General features: G+C 45.3%; 1 protein-coding gene across 1 annotated transcript in view; it reads left to right on the top strand.

Annotated features, from left to right (window-relative positions):
* The window catches only part of SRP72 (signal recognition particle 72), a 448,841-nt gene extending 435,344 nt beyond the window's left edge, over positions 1-13,497 (top strand). The window contains exon 20 of the mRNA XM_069626163.1: positions 13,227-13,497. Coding sequence (XP_069482264.1) covers positions 13,227-13,410 — 184 coding nt within the window. The 3' untranslated portion in view covers positions 13,411-13,497. The remainder of the gene's footprint in view (positions 1-13,226) is intronic.
* The last annotated feature ends 3,921 nt before the right edge of the window (positions 13,498-17,418 follow it).

Genomic DNA, 17,418 nt, shown 5'->3' with positions numbered 1-17,418 from the left:
TCAATTCCAGATCCTTGTGTTACAATTCAGAGATGAGGTGGTTCTGCGCACTCGCCCTCGGTTTGCGGCTGCATCTATTTCTAAGTACCATGTTAACCAGTCAATAGAACTACCAAATTTCTTCCAGAACCCCACTAACATGGCGGAAAGAAGCTTGCACACAGTGGATGTGCGCAGGGCAGTCATGTACTACCTGGAAAGAACTAAACCACTAAGGAAGATGAACCAGTTTTTTGTTTCAGTAGCAGCTGCTAGAGAAGGGGATCCTGTCTCTAAATCAACCATCTCAAGGTGGATTGTCAATTGCATCACACTCTGCTGTACTCTTGCCAATAGAGATCTGCCCTTCAAGCTTAGAGCACACTCTACCCGAGGCACTGGGGCTTCCATAGCATTCATTGCAAATGTTCCTCTCGAGTCCATTTGCAAAGCGGCAACCTGGAGTTCTGTACACACCTTTACAAAACACTATTGCCTAGACACTCACTCTAGGTCCGATTCTCAGGTGGCACAAGCAGTACTAAGACATCTTTTCACTACTGTTCCTTCTCACATCCCACCTCCAACTCCCGGTACTGCTCGCTAGTCTATGCACAGCATGTGATTCTAAGCAGATGAACAAGCATCAGAAGGCATGCATTACTTAAAGTAATAGCATTTCTGTTGATTGCATCTGCTTAGATTCACATGCGCCCGCCCTTCCTCCCCGCACGGATGGAAGGAACATAGACATCTTACTACTTCTTCTATCTTTTCTGTACTCACTCACGATAGTCATAAGGCTCCCTCACGGCAGAACAAATAAAATCGGAGGGACCTAGACGCATGAGGGATTTTGGGTACACTACACATCACATTAGGTATAGTGTTACAGGCACACTCATGTTGACGTCTCCTTTTCGATCCTCGGAAGACAAGATGCACTACTCTGCGGTTACCGCTAGATGTCAGACTATGTGCACAGCATGTGAATCTAAGCAGTTACAATCATCAGAAATGCTAATACGGTAAGTAATACATGTCATACACAAGGATATTTAGACAATCTTTAAAAAGCAGCAACTAATAGTAACAGTAATCCCAAAGTTAGGATTCAATTCAACAAGAGCAATAAAGCAGGTAAGTAAACTTTTCATATGTTATACATATTCCAGCACATTGAGTGACGTCATTTGAGGTCAGTAATAACACTTATTTGTGAGCACCATTGCAATATTGAGTTATAAGGAGGGAAAAGTTATAGTCAAACCAGAACATACTTTGTACTTAGAAAAATAGTTGGATTCTCCCAGAGGGATGTAGGTAGTGTTTTATCCCAGCAATAATGGTGATCAACAATTAAAACCTGTAAGGGAACAGGCACTGCCAAAGCCAATCTGTTCAGAAGGGGTCTTTAGGGAGTCAGGACAGCCAAAGTCAATGGGCGAATTCAAAGTTCTGATGCTCTCTTCTTAGAAAATGTTTTTAAAATATTTATTTAATACATTTTTTTTTATAACGTGCCTAATACCGTACCTGAGTTTGGTTTCTAAGTGCGGATCTGGGATTCGAACCTCTGTTGCTCTGCGTGGTCTTGCTTTAAAGACCATTGCGTTGCCCATGTGCTATCCTCCGTTCAGCATGGGGCAACACGCATAAATAGTCAATAGTTCAAAAGAAAATCACAGCTCAAGAGGAGCCACCTTGAAAAAGCACAAGCACAGGGACAGTGCAAGTGAGTTGAGGTCATCTCAAAAGGGTTTAAAATGGTACTCCCCAAGCTAGAAAGCACCACAAATGGCAGATGTACCCCAAGCCCCACAGTACCTGTGTACTGAAGAATTTGTTCCAGCTAGATTCCTTCTTGTTGCAGTGTGGCAGACCCTTGTTCCTGGTCCTTGGTCATGGTGTTAAAAGGCAGGGGGGTTGTCTCGCTTGCTTTTTGGACAGTGCTCAAGCGAGGGGCTCTGCAGCAATGAATTCTCCTTGATTCAGTAGCCTTTTGTAGTTTTTGGTGCCTTTTCCCAGCGCTAAAGAACAACAAACAGCTCTGGTTAGAAGTTACTTGATCCCTCGGTCCTGGACTCTGGTGAGTGGACTCTGGATGAAGCTTTCCTGCTTTTGTAGGGTCCTCTGGATACCCACGATGTGTTGACCGGATCGCACTTCTGAAGACAATGCACTCAATGATGGTAAGGGGTCCCCGGGCATTGGGATGCTGCAGACTTAGAAAGTCGCAGCAAGTCGGGGGCTGTGCCAAATGAAGCTTGTCTCAAGGCTAGTTGGTCCCACCAGCCCAAGGGAGGAAGTCCTCCCTTGCGGGTCTTCCCAGTCTAAACAAAAACTGGATCAGCAAATCTTCAGGGCTTCACTGGGCACTTCTTGGTCCAGGATGGTGCTGCTGGCATCTCTTCACGTCTTCTTTGTCGGATGTTGTCCTCCAGTGGTCAACTCTGCCTCTAGTCCCAATAACCTCGCCTTTTAAGCAAGTTCCTATTCATTTACAGCCCTAGGCTGTCAATCACCCAGCAGGGTGGCTGTCCTCCAGATAAGATGAGCCTCCTGGACAGCCAGTCGGCCAATCAGAACTGGTTTCACTCAGGCACACCTAGAGACAAATGACAGTGAAGTTTCAGGACCCTCCCAGACACACTGGAGCCTGGGCGTGCTTCAGGGCTGAAGCCTGCCAAAGGCAAAATGCACAAAGGACTCAAACCCGATTCAAACAGAGTAAAAGCCCAGACGGAACTGTCAAGAAATGGTGAAAAAAGAAGACTGGGGCCATTTTGGGAAAATTGTCACCATTGGGTGCTGTACTGCAGCTGATGAATCAGGCTGCAAATACCTGGCACTAGGTAGTACAAAATAAATCACTGCCACCAGCCATTCAAGTTAGTATAACAGAATGTTACATGAGAAGTGGGATAAAGGATTTACTGTACATAGGGTGGTGTGCGCTGGACCCACAAAATCAAAGCTAAAACAGGAGTCATCTTAATATTCAGTAGTTCACCCAAGAAAAAGTAGTTCAACATTAAGAGAAGTCCAGGGCACTGCACAGAAAGTGCTGTGTGCCACAATGCAAAAAGCAGATGCGTATGGAGTGTGCCAGACTCCATTAAACAGTAAAACACAAAACTCCTAGTCAGAAGAAAACACATGAGAGAGTGAGAAAAAGTACCACTCATTCAGGAGTTGAAATTAAAAAGCCATGAGCCCATCAAACAAACTGGTGTCTCTAAGGTTAAAGGAAATTGGCACAGAAATGAAAATTCTCCTTAACACTGTGCACACACATGTTGTCACAGAACCACTGGACTAACACTCCACCCATGCCCTCAGACATTGAACTTAGCAGCTCGGCTCCTGAGGTCAGAGTTTGGTCATTTAAACCTAAACCAAAGGTGTATGGACCTCTTTAAAGAAGCACACAAACCAAGACACTGCTATTTCAACAAATGGAAATGCTTTGTCTCACGGTATAAATCACGTAACATCAACCCAATTGACTGTTCACCTTCATAAATATTACTCTATTTACTGTACCACCATACAGAATGCCCTAGCCACTAAAATCAAGTCCCTCCAAGACAAAATCGTCATGAAAAGAAACTTAGTGGTCCACAGTGCTGACACTGCCCCAATAGTTTTAACTGACAACAAAACATCAGCAACCCAATCACCCAAGACCAGGTACTCAAGACTTATCGCCTCCATTACACTATCAAATTCCAAAGGAGATAATTTTCCTGCCAAATGACTCCCCTACTGAAAAGAAAACACTCTGGACCCCACTATTCCCACCAACTACAGACCCATTACCACAGTCCATTTCCTCCTTAAAATAATTGCCAAAATTGCGTACACTCAAGTACAAACTCACCTATAAAACATTCTCCTATTAGGCGATTGACAATCTGGCTTTCGACCCAAATACAGTACAGAGACAGCACTACTTTACCGAAAAAAACAGATGGACGCTATGATAGACTCAGGGAACCTATGAATCCTAGTATTACTCGACTTGTCTGCTGCGTTCGATCTAGTGGACCATGACAAATTATGCCTAGCATTATCAAAAAAACGTTCATTTCACAAACGGCACAATCGCATGGCTCAAATTCTTATCAGAACGTACGTCCAGAGTAGACCGGAGGGTCCAGCTTTCCTGTAGCAGCTCCCAGAATCTGGAACTCACTCCCCTTGAACATAAGCAACTAGCCTTCCCACCCTCTCTTTAAGAAACGTCTAAAAACGTGGTTATTGAAACAAATTCTAACCTGTTTGTCTCACAATCGTATGCATTACTGATTTTATTGTAAGTGTACACTGTTGTCAACCAACTATTCTCTGTAACTATCATGTCACTGTCCGTTATCACTTGACATCTCTTGCCCTGTAACCAGAAAATCTTAGACTCCGGATTAGTCTTTAATTCCCTACGAGTGCACCTAGCGGCTCTCTCAGCCTACACCACATTGCAGAGTAAAATTTTGTGTTGGAAAGTGCCTGTGGTGAAAGCATTCATGGATGGTTTTAAAACGTTTCCCCAGTTTTAAATCCAACTCTCGGCTGGGACTACAGTGTTGTGCCTTATGAAGTTCACGGGGGCCCCCTTCGAGCCAATGCACAAAGCCAGTATTAAACATTTAACATATAAAACTTTTGTCCTTTTGTCATTATTCACAAAAACAAGGTGGTTCTATACATACATCCACGTTTTTCTCCAAAATGTATCTCAAAGTTCCATTTAAATCAATCCATAGAAGTTCCTGCTTTCTTACAAAACCCTAAGAGTGCAGCAGAAAGAAGTCGGCCTACCTTAGATGTTATAGGGGCTGTCATATATTATATTCAAAAGACTGAATCACTCAGAAAAACAGTCCGTGTATCTCAAGCCACAGGGGAAGAGGCGGGTCCTATCTCTAAATCAGCTATCTCAAAATGGATTGTCAGATGCATCCAACTTTGTTATTCTCTTGCCAAGAGAACATTAACCTTCAAGCACAGAGCCCACAACTCTGGCCACCGGGGCTACTCTAGCTATCATTTCAAATGTCCCCTTAGAAGACATTTGCAAAGCTGCCACTTGGAGTTCTGTTCATACCTTTACACAACACTACTGTTTGGATAGACATTCTAAAGAAGGAGTGTCACAGGTGGGTCAAGCAGTGTTAAAAACATCTTTTTGCCACTCTACCTTCAAGCAACCCCCCACCTTCTCCAAGTACTGCTTGCTAATTTATGCAAAGCATGTGATTCTAAGCAGCTCGGCAAGCCTCAGAAGGCATGCATGACTTACGTAATAGTGTTTCTGATGCTTGTATCTGCTTATTCACATGCACCCACTCTTCCTCCCCTCTTGGAGTTGAAGGTTCTAGGGCAAATCATAGATGTTTCACACCTCATCACAACTTACCTTTTCTCCATGCATACACTCCATACTCCCTCATGTCAGCAACAAAACAATCGGAGGGACCTCGACAACTGAGGGAGGGATCATGGGGACAGTAGACTTCGTACTAGGGCTAATATTACAAACCCACCCAGTCAACGTCCCTTATCGAACTTAAAACATGTGCAACACTCTGCATCTACGACTAGATGTCGGCCTATGCAAAGTATGTGAATCTAAGCAGGTAAAAGCATCAGAAATACAATTACAGCAAGTAATAATACTTACCTATGATTTTATTATGCTTAGTGTGTTTAAAAAGGCCTAATAAATAATTTTCATATACTTGCTGACTAACTTGAATTATTGGGGGTGTTCTATGTGGACTCATTGTAGCCCTAGACCACTCCCTCACTGAGACTAAGCCTTGACTGCTCATCCACCTTCCTTGATTGCGTTTTGGCTAACCTCTTTGTCTTCCCTGTTTACCATAGATAGCTTGGGCACCTAAACTCCCCCTCAAGGGTCTGATTTTAGAAATCCATCTCAACAACTCTCCTCTGCCCAGCATCCACTGGCTCTTGGTGACTCTTAGCTGCCCACCCCTAACCCCCACAGTCACTGCCCAGTTGGTTCCCAGATCCAATCAGGGGGACACAATTTCTTTTTTTTTCCTCTCCAAATCAAAGCTTAACTTGAGGGTCAGACGACCTAAAGTGGTTTCCAAATTTTAGCCCAGAAATAATCTTCTAGTTTTCTTTAATCCTTCACATTGATCTTCATTGGAAGAGCGCTTCCACATATTGGACCCCAAGAAGGCATTGAGTTTCCATGTTACTAGAACAAAGTAATTCTCTCTGGATGATCAGCTCATTTTGGGATTTGCGGGTCCTTGGAATGGCCGACCTGGCTAGAACTAGACTACTCTAGATGAGCTGTGTGTATGAAGACCTGCTTGAGCAAGCACACATAGATGTCTCGGAGTGCCCACTCATGTGCGAGGTCAAGCAATATCTGACCTGCAGAGATGTCAGTTTCTGGATATTTTTCTAATTCCTTTTTCCCACAGATTCGTCATCTTCGATGCATCTCCTCCAGTGCCAGCTGCCTTCTGAAAACCTTTCAGCATCCCTTGAACAGGGGTGATGACTTGGTTTTCTCATGGCTTCACTGCAGGAGCATCCTCCTAAACATCTCCAATGGTTCAAGTTCTCTTCCTAGAAGGGTATGACACTGGTGTTTTCGGCAGTGTCCTCTGCACCTTCTTGGGGGAGGTACGCAAAGTTTTGTGCCATTCTCACAGAGGGTCTTGGGATGCATGGATTGGCAGGATCCGAAGTCCTCTGTTGTGATCCTCCGCAAGGCAATAATGGCATACCTTGTTGGGTCACTGCTTTGACATTTATCACAAGCAATTCGAACAGGGCTTCAAGCCACAGCCTATGAGGTATGACAGTTAAAATTAGCTAAATCTAGTGGCATTCCAAGCAATATACTGGGTTTGTGATGCGGGCCCATGGGACAAGGCTGGCTCCATACTTGGAGGCCTCATGTCACGCCCATTGTAAGGAACTACAAGTTTTAGAAGGCATCTGGTGCTGTTGAAGATCTAACTAAAATTAGTAAACTGGGAGGAAGAGTTGGAACATTATCCAGAGGCAAGTTCCTCAGGGGGCAATGTGGGCATCTCTGCGCACTTTTATTAAACATCACCATGAAAGCCTGACTGGTGGGAATGCTCGAGTGGGGCTTTCTATCATTCAAAGTTTTGCTATTAACTGTTTTCATCGCATTGTTTACTCTATTCATTATGGCTGTGGGAGTCTTTCAAGGATGAGTAAGGGAGGATGTATTCATTAGAACAGGTTGCTTACCTTGTGTAATGTTCTTTCTGATGGCTACAGTATTCCTCAGGGTCTGCATTGACCCACCATCTTCTAAAAGGACACTCTTTGATTGTTTACTTTTTTGAAGTGAGATTGCATGTACTCTGGCTCACTTTCCACCCAAGAAATGCCTCTGGCCTTCTAACCTAATGCTACCAAGTGGCTGTTCAGAGATATGTGCCGACCAGTCTATTTCGAATGAATTGTGTCCTCCCATGTATTCCTCATCTTATAATTCGTTTTCGTCAGCTTCGCTGCTTCGGAAACAAATTTTTGGCAGAGAGCGCGGTGCTCGAGGTCGTGGCGTCGATTGTCCCTCGATAGTCTACGTACCTTGTTGACGTCACTGATGGTCTATATAGCTCGAGCAGCACCCGTTGCTTCAGTTCCATTTTTCCGATTGCTTCGCTCTCGAACAGCGCGCTTCGAAATTTTCTGCTGAAAATGTCATGGTCTTCTACACCTTACGACACCCAAGACTGGGTTTAATAAGTGTTTCGACTGCGGATCGAAGATGTCGATCACGGATCCTCACCGCGTTTCTCTGGTGCCTCGGTTCAAGTCATCGAACTGGCGACTGTGGGTCCTGTCAGTCAATGACGGAGAAGGCCCTTCGTGAGAGGAAGGGTAAACTGGCGGTGGGGAGGGAAGCTTCCAAAGCCTCGAAGGCTTTGTCGAAGAAACATAAAAAATCGAACGATTCGAAGGAATCTGATCATCATAGACACTCTGAGATCTCAATCTCATAGTAGATCATCTTAGAAAAGAGTGAAAAGGAGACCTAGATCTCCTTAGTCATCTTCCGAATCATCGACCGAAGAGATTCGATGCCCGACTAAATCGGATTCCCCCAGAAAATGGAAGGAATTTTGAAAGAAGATGATGGAGGTATTTGAGAATGCGGCCTCGACCCCCTCAAAGACACCTCAGAAGAGCCATACCCCTAAAGTCGCTCCATTGGAAGACAAAGGGAAGTCGGGATCTACTGTGGTAAAACCCAGTAGTGTCGAGGATACTCGAAAAACCCAAGTCGACGAAGACTCGTCGAGAGTCCAGTACTTCTCCGATACCATATAAAAAACAGAAGTCGTCAAACTTCCACGACTTCGTCGACGCCATCGGCGCCGACTGCTTCGTCATCGAAGCCAAAAGCGTCTTCGACGCCTGTGTCGAAGCTTTCATCAGGGTCATCGAAAATTCCTTCGAAGATTCTTCCCATTCCTTCGACGAATATTCAGGAGGAAGAGAGGAGATTTACTCCATTACCAAGATCAGACTTTTTTAAGTCTGTCTTCGATTTATGAAGAATCTGGCTCTGAGCATGAGGAAATCTCTCCTTTTGGAGTGCAATATTGCAGTAGAAAAGTACCAGAAGAACTTATAGACCCAGAATCTAAGATGAGAGACCTGTGTGAGACTGCATTCTGCTAGTGGCATTGACACTTCACCGGAATTAGAGTTTGCTAAACCTGATTCTGCAGAACATGCAGATTTAGGGTACATGAGTCTGATGAATAGAGTGATAGAATATATGGGTTGGGGTAACACTTCACCCATGTTTTAACAGGACGATATGACAGACATAATTGTTCGGGGTCCTCAGAAAGATCCAGTTCTCCCCTTCCATAGGGCACTTCAGAGGACAGTGGAAAAGAACTGGGAAAATCCTGAAAACATTGCTGCTGCTGCAAACAGTAATTTCCCCCCCCAGAAAATAGACCAGCTAGTTCTGATCCTGAATACTTAAACAGACATCCTACTCCAGAAAGTCTGGTAATTCAAGCAGCGTCTACTTCTAAACAGCCTACATATCCTACTATCCCTCCGGATAGAGAGGATAAAAAGGTTGATGCTTGGGCCAGTAAAGTTTTTACTTCTGGTAGTATGGCTCTTAAAACCAAGCAATGTCATCTGTACCCTAGCCAAGTTCACCCATACCCTGTGGGACTGCATTTCGGCGGCGGCTGATCATATTCCGGAAGGCGAGGAAAGGGAAGGCTTCCTGAATATTGTGAAAGACGGCAAGGAGGCAATGGGGGAGTGCCTCCAATCTGGACTGGATACTGCTGATAGTATCAGCAGATCCATGGCTGCGAGTACTGTATTACGCAGATTTGCGTGGTTGAAGTCGGGGTTCGCACCAGATGTGCAGGCCAGACTCCTCAACATGCCTTTTGATGACTCGAGGCTTTTTGGTAGTAAGGCTGATGAAAGCCTAGAAAAACTTCAAAAGCAGCAGCTAAATCTCTTAGCGCCTCCATGCGTCATCCTCAGAAACCCTATTCTGGCTCATCTTCCTGGAGGGGTCGTTCTTTTCGGTGGTACTATCTTTTGGTACAGGAAGAGGACGGGCTTTTCAAAGAGGCAAAAGGAATTTCCCTCGTGGTGCATGAGGAAGAGGTGCAAAACCAGCCCCGGGATCAGCATCTTTGCCCTCAGCCCCTCCTGCAACCGCCTCCAAATCACTGAGACCTTGTTACACAAGACCCCAGTGGGAGGCAGGATCTCTCAGCATCTGAAGGAATGGCGGGGCATTACCTCAGATGCTTGGGCACTGGAAACAGTAGCTCAGGGTTACTGTCTCCCCTTCCTAAAAAGGCCTCAGAATCATCCACCGGGAACCAACTCTGTCAAAATTCCAGATCCGCTCCTGTTGCAGGAAATTTTAACCCTGCTAGAGAAAGGTGCCATAGTACCTGTAGCGGAGAGGAACAAGGGTTGGTACTCCCCATACTTTATCATCACAAAAAGGACGGAGGATTGAGGCCCATCTTGGACTTAAGAAACTTGAACAAGTTCCTCAGGAAGGACAAGTTCAAGATGGTGACTCTTTCTCAGATCCTTCAGGCTCTCCAACTCCAAGACTGGTTGGTATCATTGGACCTTCAGGATGCTTACTTTCATGAGCCAATCCATCCAAAGCACAGAAAGTACCTGAGGTTTGCGATTGGCAATTCTCACTATCAGTTTTGAGTTCTGACATTCGGATTGACCTCCGCACCGAGGGTTTTCACCAAATTAATGGCGGTGGTGGCAGCGAGTCTCAAAAGAGAGGGGGATTCACGTCTGAGAGGGGGATTCACGTCTAACCCTACCAGGACGATTGGTTAATCAGAGCATGTTATCCCGAACAAGCTCAGGAACATCTTTCGATCACCTGCCACTTCCTTCACAAATTGGGCTTCTCTCTCAATTTCAAGAAGTCCCACATGGTACCATCCCAAAAGCTCCAGTTTAACAGAGCAGTCTTGGATTCTTCCTCGGGAAAAGCCTCGCCTCCCGAGATGAGAGCTCTCCACATTCTGCAGATGGTAAAGTTCCAGAATGCCCAGCATCTGCCGGCCTTCGATTTTCTGAGGTTGCTCGGCCTCATGGCATCCTGCATTTTCCTAGTGCCAAAGGCCAGATTGAGAATGAGATCCCTTCAATGGGCCCTCAGGACTCAATGGTCCCAGTTCTCAGGGAATATGTTGGATCTTTTGCAAGTCCCGAGCGCAGTTGCTCAGGATCTACTATGGTGGGCTTGCAACAGCAACATCCTCAAAGGAGAATCTTTTTGGCAACCATGGCCGGCGAAAACAGTAGTAACAGACGCCTCACTCACGGGGTAGGGAGCACACACCAACGATCTGACGATCAGCGGTCGTTGGTCTCCATCGGAGTCCAAACTACACATCAACCTATTGGAGCTGAGGGCAATCAGATTAGCGCTGAAGGCCTTTTTGCCCTCTGTACAGGGAAAGAATGTCCTGATAATGGCGGACAACACAGTGGCCATGTACTACCTCAACAAGAGAGGAGGCGTAGGGTCACTACCACTGTGCAGAGAGGCAATGCAGCTCTGGTTCTAGGCAATACGAGAAGGAATCTCTCAATCGGCAGTTCACCTAGCCGGAGAGCAGAACACGGCGGCAGAGGCTCTGAGCAGGCAGAGCAAAGTCTCCCACGAGTCGGAGCTAGCTCAGGAAGTCCTTCTGGAGATCTTCGCCCTTTGGGGAAACCCTCAAGTGGATCTGTTCGCTACCACGATCAACCGGAAGTGCAAACAGTACTGCTTAAGGGTATTTCCTCAGAGAGGAGCTCTGGGAGACGCGTTCGTAGTGGAGTGGAAGTTCCCACTATTGTACGCGTTTCCTCCAGTCCCTGTGATTCCTCAAGTAATCAGGAGGTTGAGAAAGTTCAGGAAAACCATGATCCTAATTGCCCCGGATTGGACCAGGAGGACATGGTACCCGGACCTTCTAGACATGTCCATCTGCCCTCCAATACGTCTTCCGCAAAGAGAGGATCTTCTCTCGCAAGAGGAAGGTCGGGTTCTCCATCCGGAGGTCAAACTCTCAACCTTCACGCATGTTTTCTGAGAGGTTGCGATACAAGGATTGGGATCTTCCGGATGACGTTATGGAGATTTTGGTTTTGGCCAGAAGGCCAGCAACGAAGTCTTTGTATCGATGTCACTGGAACAAGTTCAGCAACTGGTGCAAAGATAAGGATGTGGACCCTTTTCAATGTAGCACCCCAATGGTGCTTTCTTTCCCATTACATCTAGCCAATCTGGAGCTCCAGATCGGAACAATTAAAGGATATCTTGCTGTGCTGTCCATTTTCAAGCGCTCCTCAAAAGAAGTTTCTTACTTTAAAATTCCATTAATTATTCAACTTGTATACCTTTTTGAGCCTCTACACTCTTGTCCCTTGAGGCTTTTAACATTAAAAACTGTCCTTGTGACCTTAACATCAGCCTGCAGGGTTAGTGAACTACAGGCTCTCTCATGTAAACCTCCATATACTACTTTCTACAAGGACAAGGTAGTTAAACCTTCCTTTTTACCAAAAGTAGTTTCTGACTTCCATTTGTCACACAATCATTTTACCAACATTCTATCCTCCTCCTCCTCATTTAGGCAAAGAAGAGGAGAGACTGCATAGACTGGACCCTAAAAGGGCTCTGTTTTTACATTTCAAGAATGTCAAAATTGCGTGAGGATGACAAACTTTTTGTAGGTTATACTGGCCAAACAAACCATATCCCGCTGGATCATTCTGGCCATAATTGAATGCTACAGATTGGCGGGAAAGGACCCACCAGATGGGCTGCGAGTCCATTCTACTAGGGGAATGGCTACTTCTGCGGCTCTCAAGAGGGGAGTTCCTGCAGCAAATATTTGTTCAGCTGCAACCTGGAAATCGATGCATACTTTCATCAAGCATTATTGCTTAGATGCTTCCTCCTCCAATGAGGGGTTATTTGCCAAGGCGGTACTTCATTCCGTCCAAGAAAACAGTATTTAGTACTCCTACCTCCAAAATTGCCACTGCTATGGGAGTCTATCATAAGATGAGGAATACGTGGGAGGACACAATCCATTCGAAGAACAAGTTACTTACCAACTGTAACGTTCTTTCGACTGGATGTTCCTCCCACATATTCCTCATCGCCCCTCCCAACCTACCCCGCAGTACAGTTTGCGTTTTCTTACACTTTCTTCTCACAAAGAGTGCATCAGTCATGAGGCACGCCTGGGTGTTCCTCCAATATTTCATCGAAAAAACAGAAATGAAGCAATGGGCGCGGCTCGAGCTGTTTATACCATCAGTGACGCTGACAAGGTACAGAGACCGTCGAGGGACAATCAACGCCACGACCTCGAGCACAGCGCCCTCTGACGAATTTTTTTTTTCCGAAGCAGCAAAGCTGACGATAACGAATTATAAGATGAGGAATATGTGGGAGGAACATCCAGTCGAAAGAACTTTACAGTTGGTAAGTAACTTGTTCATCTGGATGACCTTTCAATGTGAAAGATTCTGTTGGAGGAGTACTGTATCCATCAGAACAATACTGAAGGCAAGTAACATATTCATTATTTGAAACTTTAACAGCCATCTTCAACTATTCCGTTTTAAAATGTGCTAACAAAATCAAAACTGCATAGGGTAAAACCATTGCTTTTTTATTTTCTCAGGGATGCAAGTAAAATCACAAGTAGTCCTCCCACATCTCCAAGGCCTGGCAGTGCTGCTGCGAATACACCATCTTCCAGTGCAAGTAATGTCATACCCCCGAGACATCAAAAACCTGTTGGGGCTGCAGGCACAAAGAAGAAAGTGCAACAGAAGAAGAAAAAAGGTGGAAAGGGGGGTTGGTAGACTGAAAAGGAATCATCCAAAATGTAAAAACTCTTTTAGCGAAAAAAATAAAATTTCAAGCCAGTAAACAATTCTTTTGTCAAAAAATTGTGGCTTCCTTATTTGTTCTGCTTGGTAGTTTAGCCATTGTGGGTAAGGCAACCAGATTGGTGCACATATATTTTGTGCAGTATGATGCAATGAAAGCGATGTGGCATTTAATAAGCTTGATTGAGAGTGGTGTGAAACCAATACCTACCTGGAGTGAGTGCTGTGTTTGAACAAATTAATACTCTATAATAGTCTTTCTGATTAAAACAATATTTTTTCCCAGAGATTGTTAGTCTGTTGAAATGGCTCAAATGCTTCCTGGATCCAGACTTTAAATAGCCTACATGGGTAGTAGGTGCAAGTACATGACCAGCTTTGTAATGGCATCAAAGCTGGTATATTTTGGAGCTGCATGTGCCCCATTATCTATTACATTAAATGTTCCACACTCACCGTGGCCAACATAATTTGTAGAAATGCCATAAAAAGAGCACCACAGTTTGTGAGTATTCCCAATATTCTAAACAGTTGAACTAACAGTGAATATGATGAGGAATCTGTATCCATTTAGATGTAGAAATTGTGTTCTTCGATTGGATACTTTCTACCCACAAATGGATTCTCTTTTGAACTAGTCCCAAAAAGGGAACATAATAGAAGATGGTGGCCAAAAGATTGAGAACGTATACCCTAGATGAGAAACCAATGTAATACAGATCTGAAACGTGTTTTCACTTGACAATATTGCATCCTTCCCTGCCCGAAGATTAATTGCAGAAATTAAAAACGTGACACACTGACAATGTCAAGCAAGGGAAGATCCTCTGAAAGGCATATGTAGCTGCTTGACATGCCAGTTGAATGGACACAGATTCCTTCAGGAAACTCCTGCACCATCTCATTGCAAGTCTTGACTTACATCACTTTTCAGCAAGGGATGCTCTGTTTGGTAATGCCCATGCCTTTCTAATGGATTGTGTCCTCCCACGGATTCCTCATTTTAGGTATTTATTCTCCTGCTTTGCAGCTTCTGAAACGTTTTCCCAGCAACGGGGGGGGGGGGGGTTGAGAGGGTGTAGTGCGCACTGGCATCGATGGTCGTCGAGTTGTCTTCTTGACCGGACGTGACTTTGATTCAGGTACAAATAGATCGCTCAGCGCCCTGTGACCTCAGTTACATTTTTCAGCATGGCCAGCACGCTACTCAGGAACTTTGCCTGCCTCATAGAACAACTCTGACGCAGTTAACTCTTTTGAATTTGAGAAGATTCTTTGTATTTTTTTTAATTTATATAATCCAAGGCGCTTTACATGAGGAACATGAGGAACAAGAAAATACAACAAGCAATACATGACATTAAATCTAAACCAGAAAACAGTACAAGGAACAATTTACATTATTTATGAGGTTAATTGCAAATGGAGATGGGTGAGAGAGGGGTGGTAGGAGGTGAAGGTGGGGGTGGCTTCAATAGAGAAAAGGAAGAAAAAGAAGCTAATGGGGTAAGTGGAAGAGATAGGATTTTAGGGAAGTGCGAAATGAAGGGTAGGAGGTAATAGAGCAGATGGGGAGAGGAAGGCGGTTCCAATGGAAAGGACCGAGACATTGGAAGGAGCAGAAGCGGGAAGGGGCACAGGGTGAAGGAGGAGAAGAGAGAAGGAAGTGGTCTGCAGAGCGGAGAGAACGAGAAGGAGTATAGTAATTAAGAAGGGAGGATAGGTAGGGAGGGGCAAGACAATAGAGGGCTTTGAAGACTAGGCAGAGGAAGTTGAATTTGAGCAGGGAGTGAAATGGGAGCCATCCTAAAGAGTTAAGAGGAGATGGAGTCGTGAGGTGAGAGAAGGCAGAGGGAGCGGATGGCAGAGTGGTAGATGGATTTGAGGGGGGAGAGGTGAGACATTCTTTCAGTATGTCTACTCCAAAACCCTCTGGTTTCAAAAGGTGCAGTGTCTGCGGCGGAAAAATATCACTCACCAGTCCTTAGTGTTTCTGTGGTACATTGTGGCAGGTTGCAACTTGTGGCGGGTTAAGACACCTAAAGCCTTAAAGGAAAGTACCTCCAAATTGGCCCTGGTTGGTCTCCAAGTACGATGCCTTTGAAGATCTGATTCAACGAAAAGAGCTTTGCTGCCCATAAATCGCCCGAGAAGGAAAGCTATTCCTGTCGTCCTTCCTTGTCGAAGAAGAGCAAGAGGAAGCATTAGTCAAGACTCATCCCCAGAGAGACAAGTAGGGTTCCTGTCTAAATCTGCCTCAGCTGAGACGTCGGAAGAGTTTTTTGCATCAAAATGATGCAGGTCTTTGAGAAAGCGGGTGCGCCTGTTGTCTCTTACTCTGGGAAGACCACCATTGAGCCTAACGTGCACGTCAAGGCTGGCAGGGACGCGAGTCAAAAAACACCTTGTGCACCCAAGAGCCAGAGACTTGTAAAATCCTCGGTTTGACGACTGTCTACGCCGCTGATGTGTTCTTCGTTCCATCAATGTCAAACAAGATTCCATCGAATATAGTTAAGGAACCCTCTAGTAGATTCACTTCAAAATCTACAAAGGATTTTATGTCCTCTTTGTAGGGCATTTTTGATGAGGGTGATGACCCGGTTCCCTTCAGGGTTGAACCCATGGGCCTTCCTAGTCCTCTTGAAGAGTTTCAGGAAGAAGAAAAGAGGCCGTCTGATTTAGCCCTATCTCTGCACAACGCAAGTGGCTTGGGTACCTATCCTGAGGTGGAATTCCCACAGGGATATTGAGGAGCCCGTACTAATGTGGCTTATTGGAGAATGGTGGCTAAGGTAGCAAAGGCCATAGGCTGGGGGGCCCCCCTACATGGTGATATAACGGAATGTGACTTGACTAACATTCTAGACAAGGGCACAACAGTTGAGCCCGTCCTTCCCCTACATACTGCCATCATAAATTAGTCCACAAGGATTTTGCTAAGAAGCATAGGCCCGCCTTATCTGAACTAGAATTCCTAACCAGACATTCGGCACATGATAGTCTGGGAGGACAGGCTGCAACTGTGGGTACCAAGGCAAGCGCCTATCCAACTATACCACCTGACAGGAAAGACAAGTGTTTTGACGATTTAGCGAAGAAGGCTTTTGCCTCTGGCAGTATAGCAGTTAAAGCGGTTAATACTTCATGTGCACTGTCAAAATGTACACATACCCGTTGATCTGTCATAGCTGAGTCAGCCAAGCACATTCCTGGGGGTGAAATGAGAAAAGCTTTCCTCAACATAGTGCAGGATGGAAAGGAAGCAATGCACCAATCCCTGCAGTCAGGACTCGACGCAGTCGATTGTCGGGAGATCTATGGAAACATGTTCGGTCATGCGAGTAAGGGTTTGTGCAGGACGTCCAAGCAAAGCTGCTTGACATGCCCTTTGACGGCACACATCTCTTTGGACAAAAGGCAAATAACAGCCTTGATAAATTGCAGGCATCCAAGGATGTGGCAAAGTTTGTAGGTGTAGCAATAAGGCAGCCTGCTCAACCTTCGACTCAATGTTATGGCAAACCTTTTTGTGATTACAATTATGGACAAAAAGATAAAACAGCTCGCTGCCCATCAATGTCAAAGACGTTTCTCTCAATGTTCCAGGGGTAGAAGAGGCAAGACACAGACCGCCTCTGCATCTATCCCCCTTCCACACAGCCCTTACTGCAAACAGTACACCATTTCTTCTGACGCATGGGTGCTTCAGGTAGTCTCCCAGGGTTACTGCCTCCCATTTTGAAAGCCCCCTCCGTATTGCCCCCACCCTCCTCTTGGCAGACCACCTCCTGTTCCAGACTCACTGCTCCTGCAAGAGGTTTCCTCTCCTGGAGAAGGACATCATAGAGTTGGTACCTGTTAGGCAGAATTGCATGCAGTACCCTCTGGGACCACCACACATAATTAGGACTACAGGTGTAAGCAAGACCATCCTTTGGTATAAGTCTGTACCACACAGTTTGTTGGTAGCGAGCTGAG

The sequence above is a fragment of the Ambystoma mexicanum genome, chromosome 6p (genome assembly GCF_040938575.1).
Source record: "Ambystoma mexicanum isolate Mex_15411 chromosome 6p, UKY_AmexF1_1, whole genome shotgun sequence".
NCBI lineage: Eukaryota > Metazoa > Chordata > Amphibia > Caudata > Ambystomatidae > Ambystoma > Ambystoma mexicanum.
Note: the sequence above shows the minus strand (reverse complement) of the source record. Positions and strands in the feature narration are given on the sequence as shown.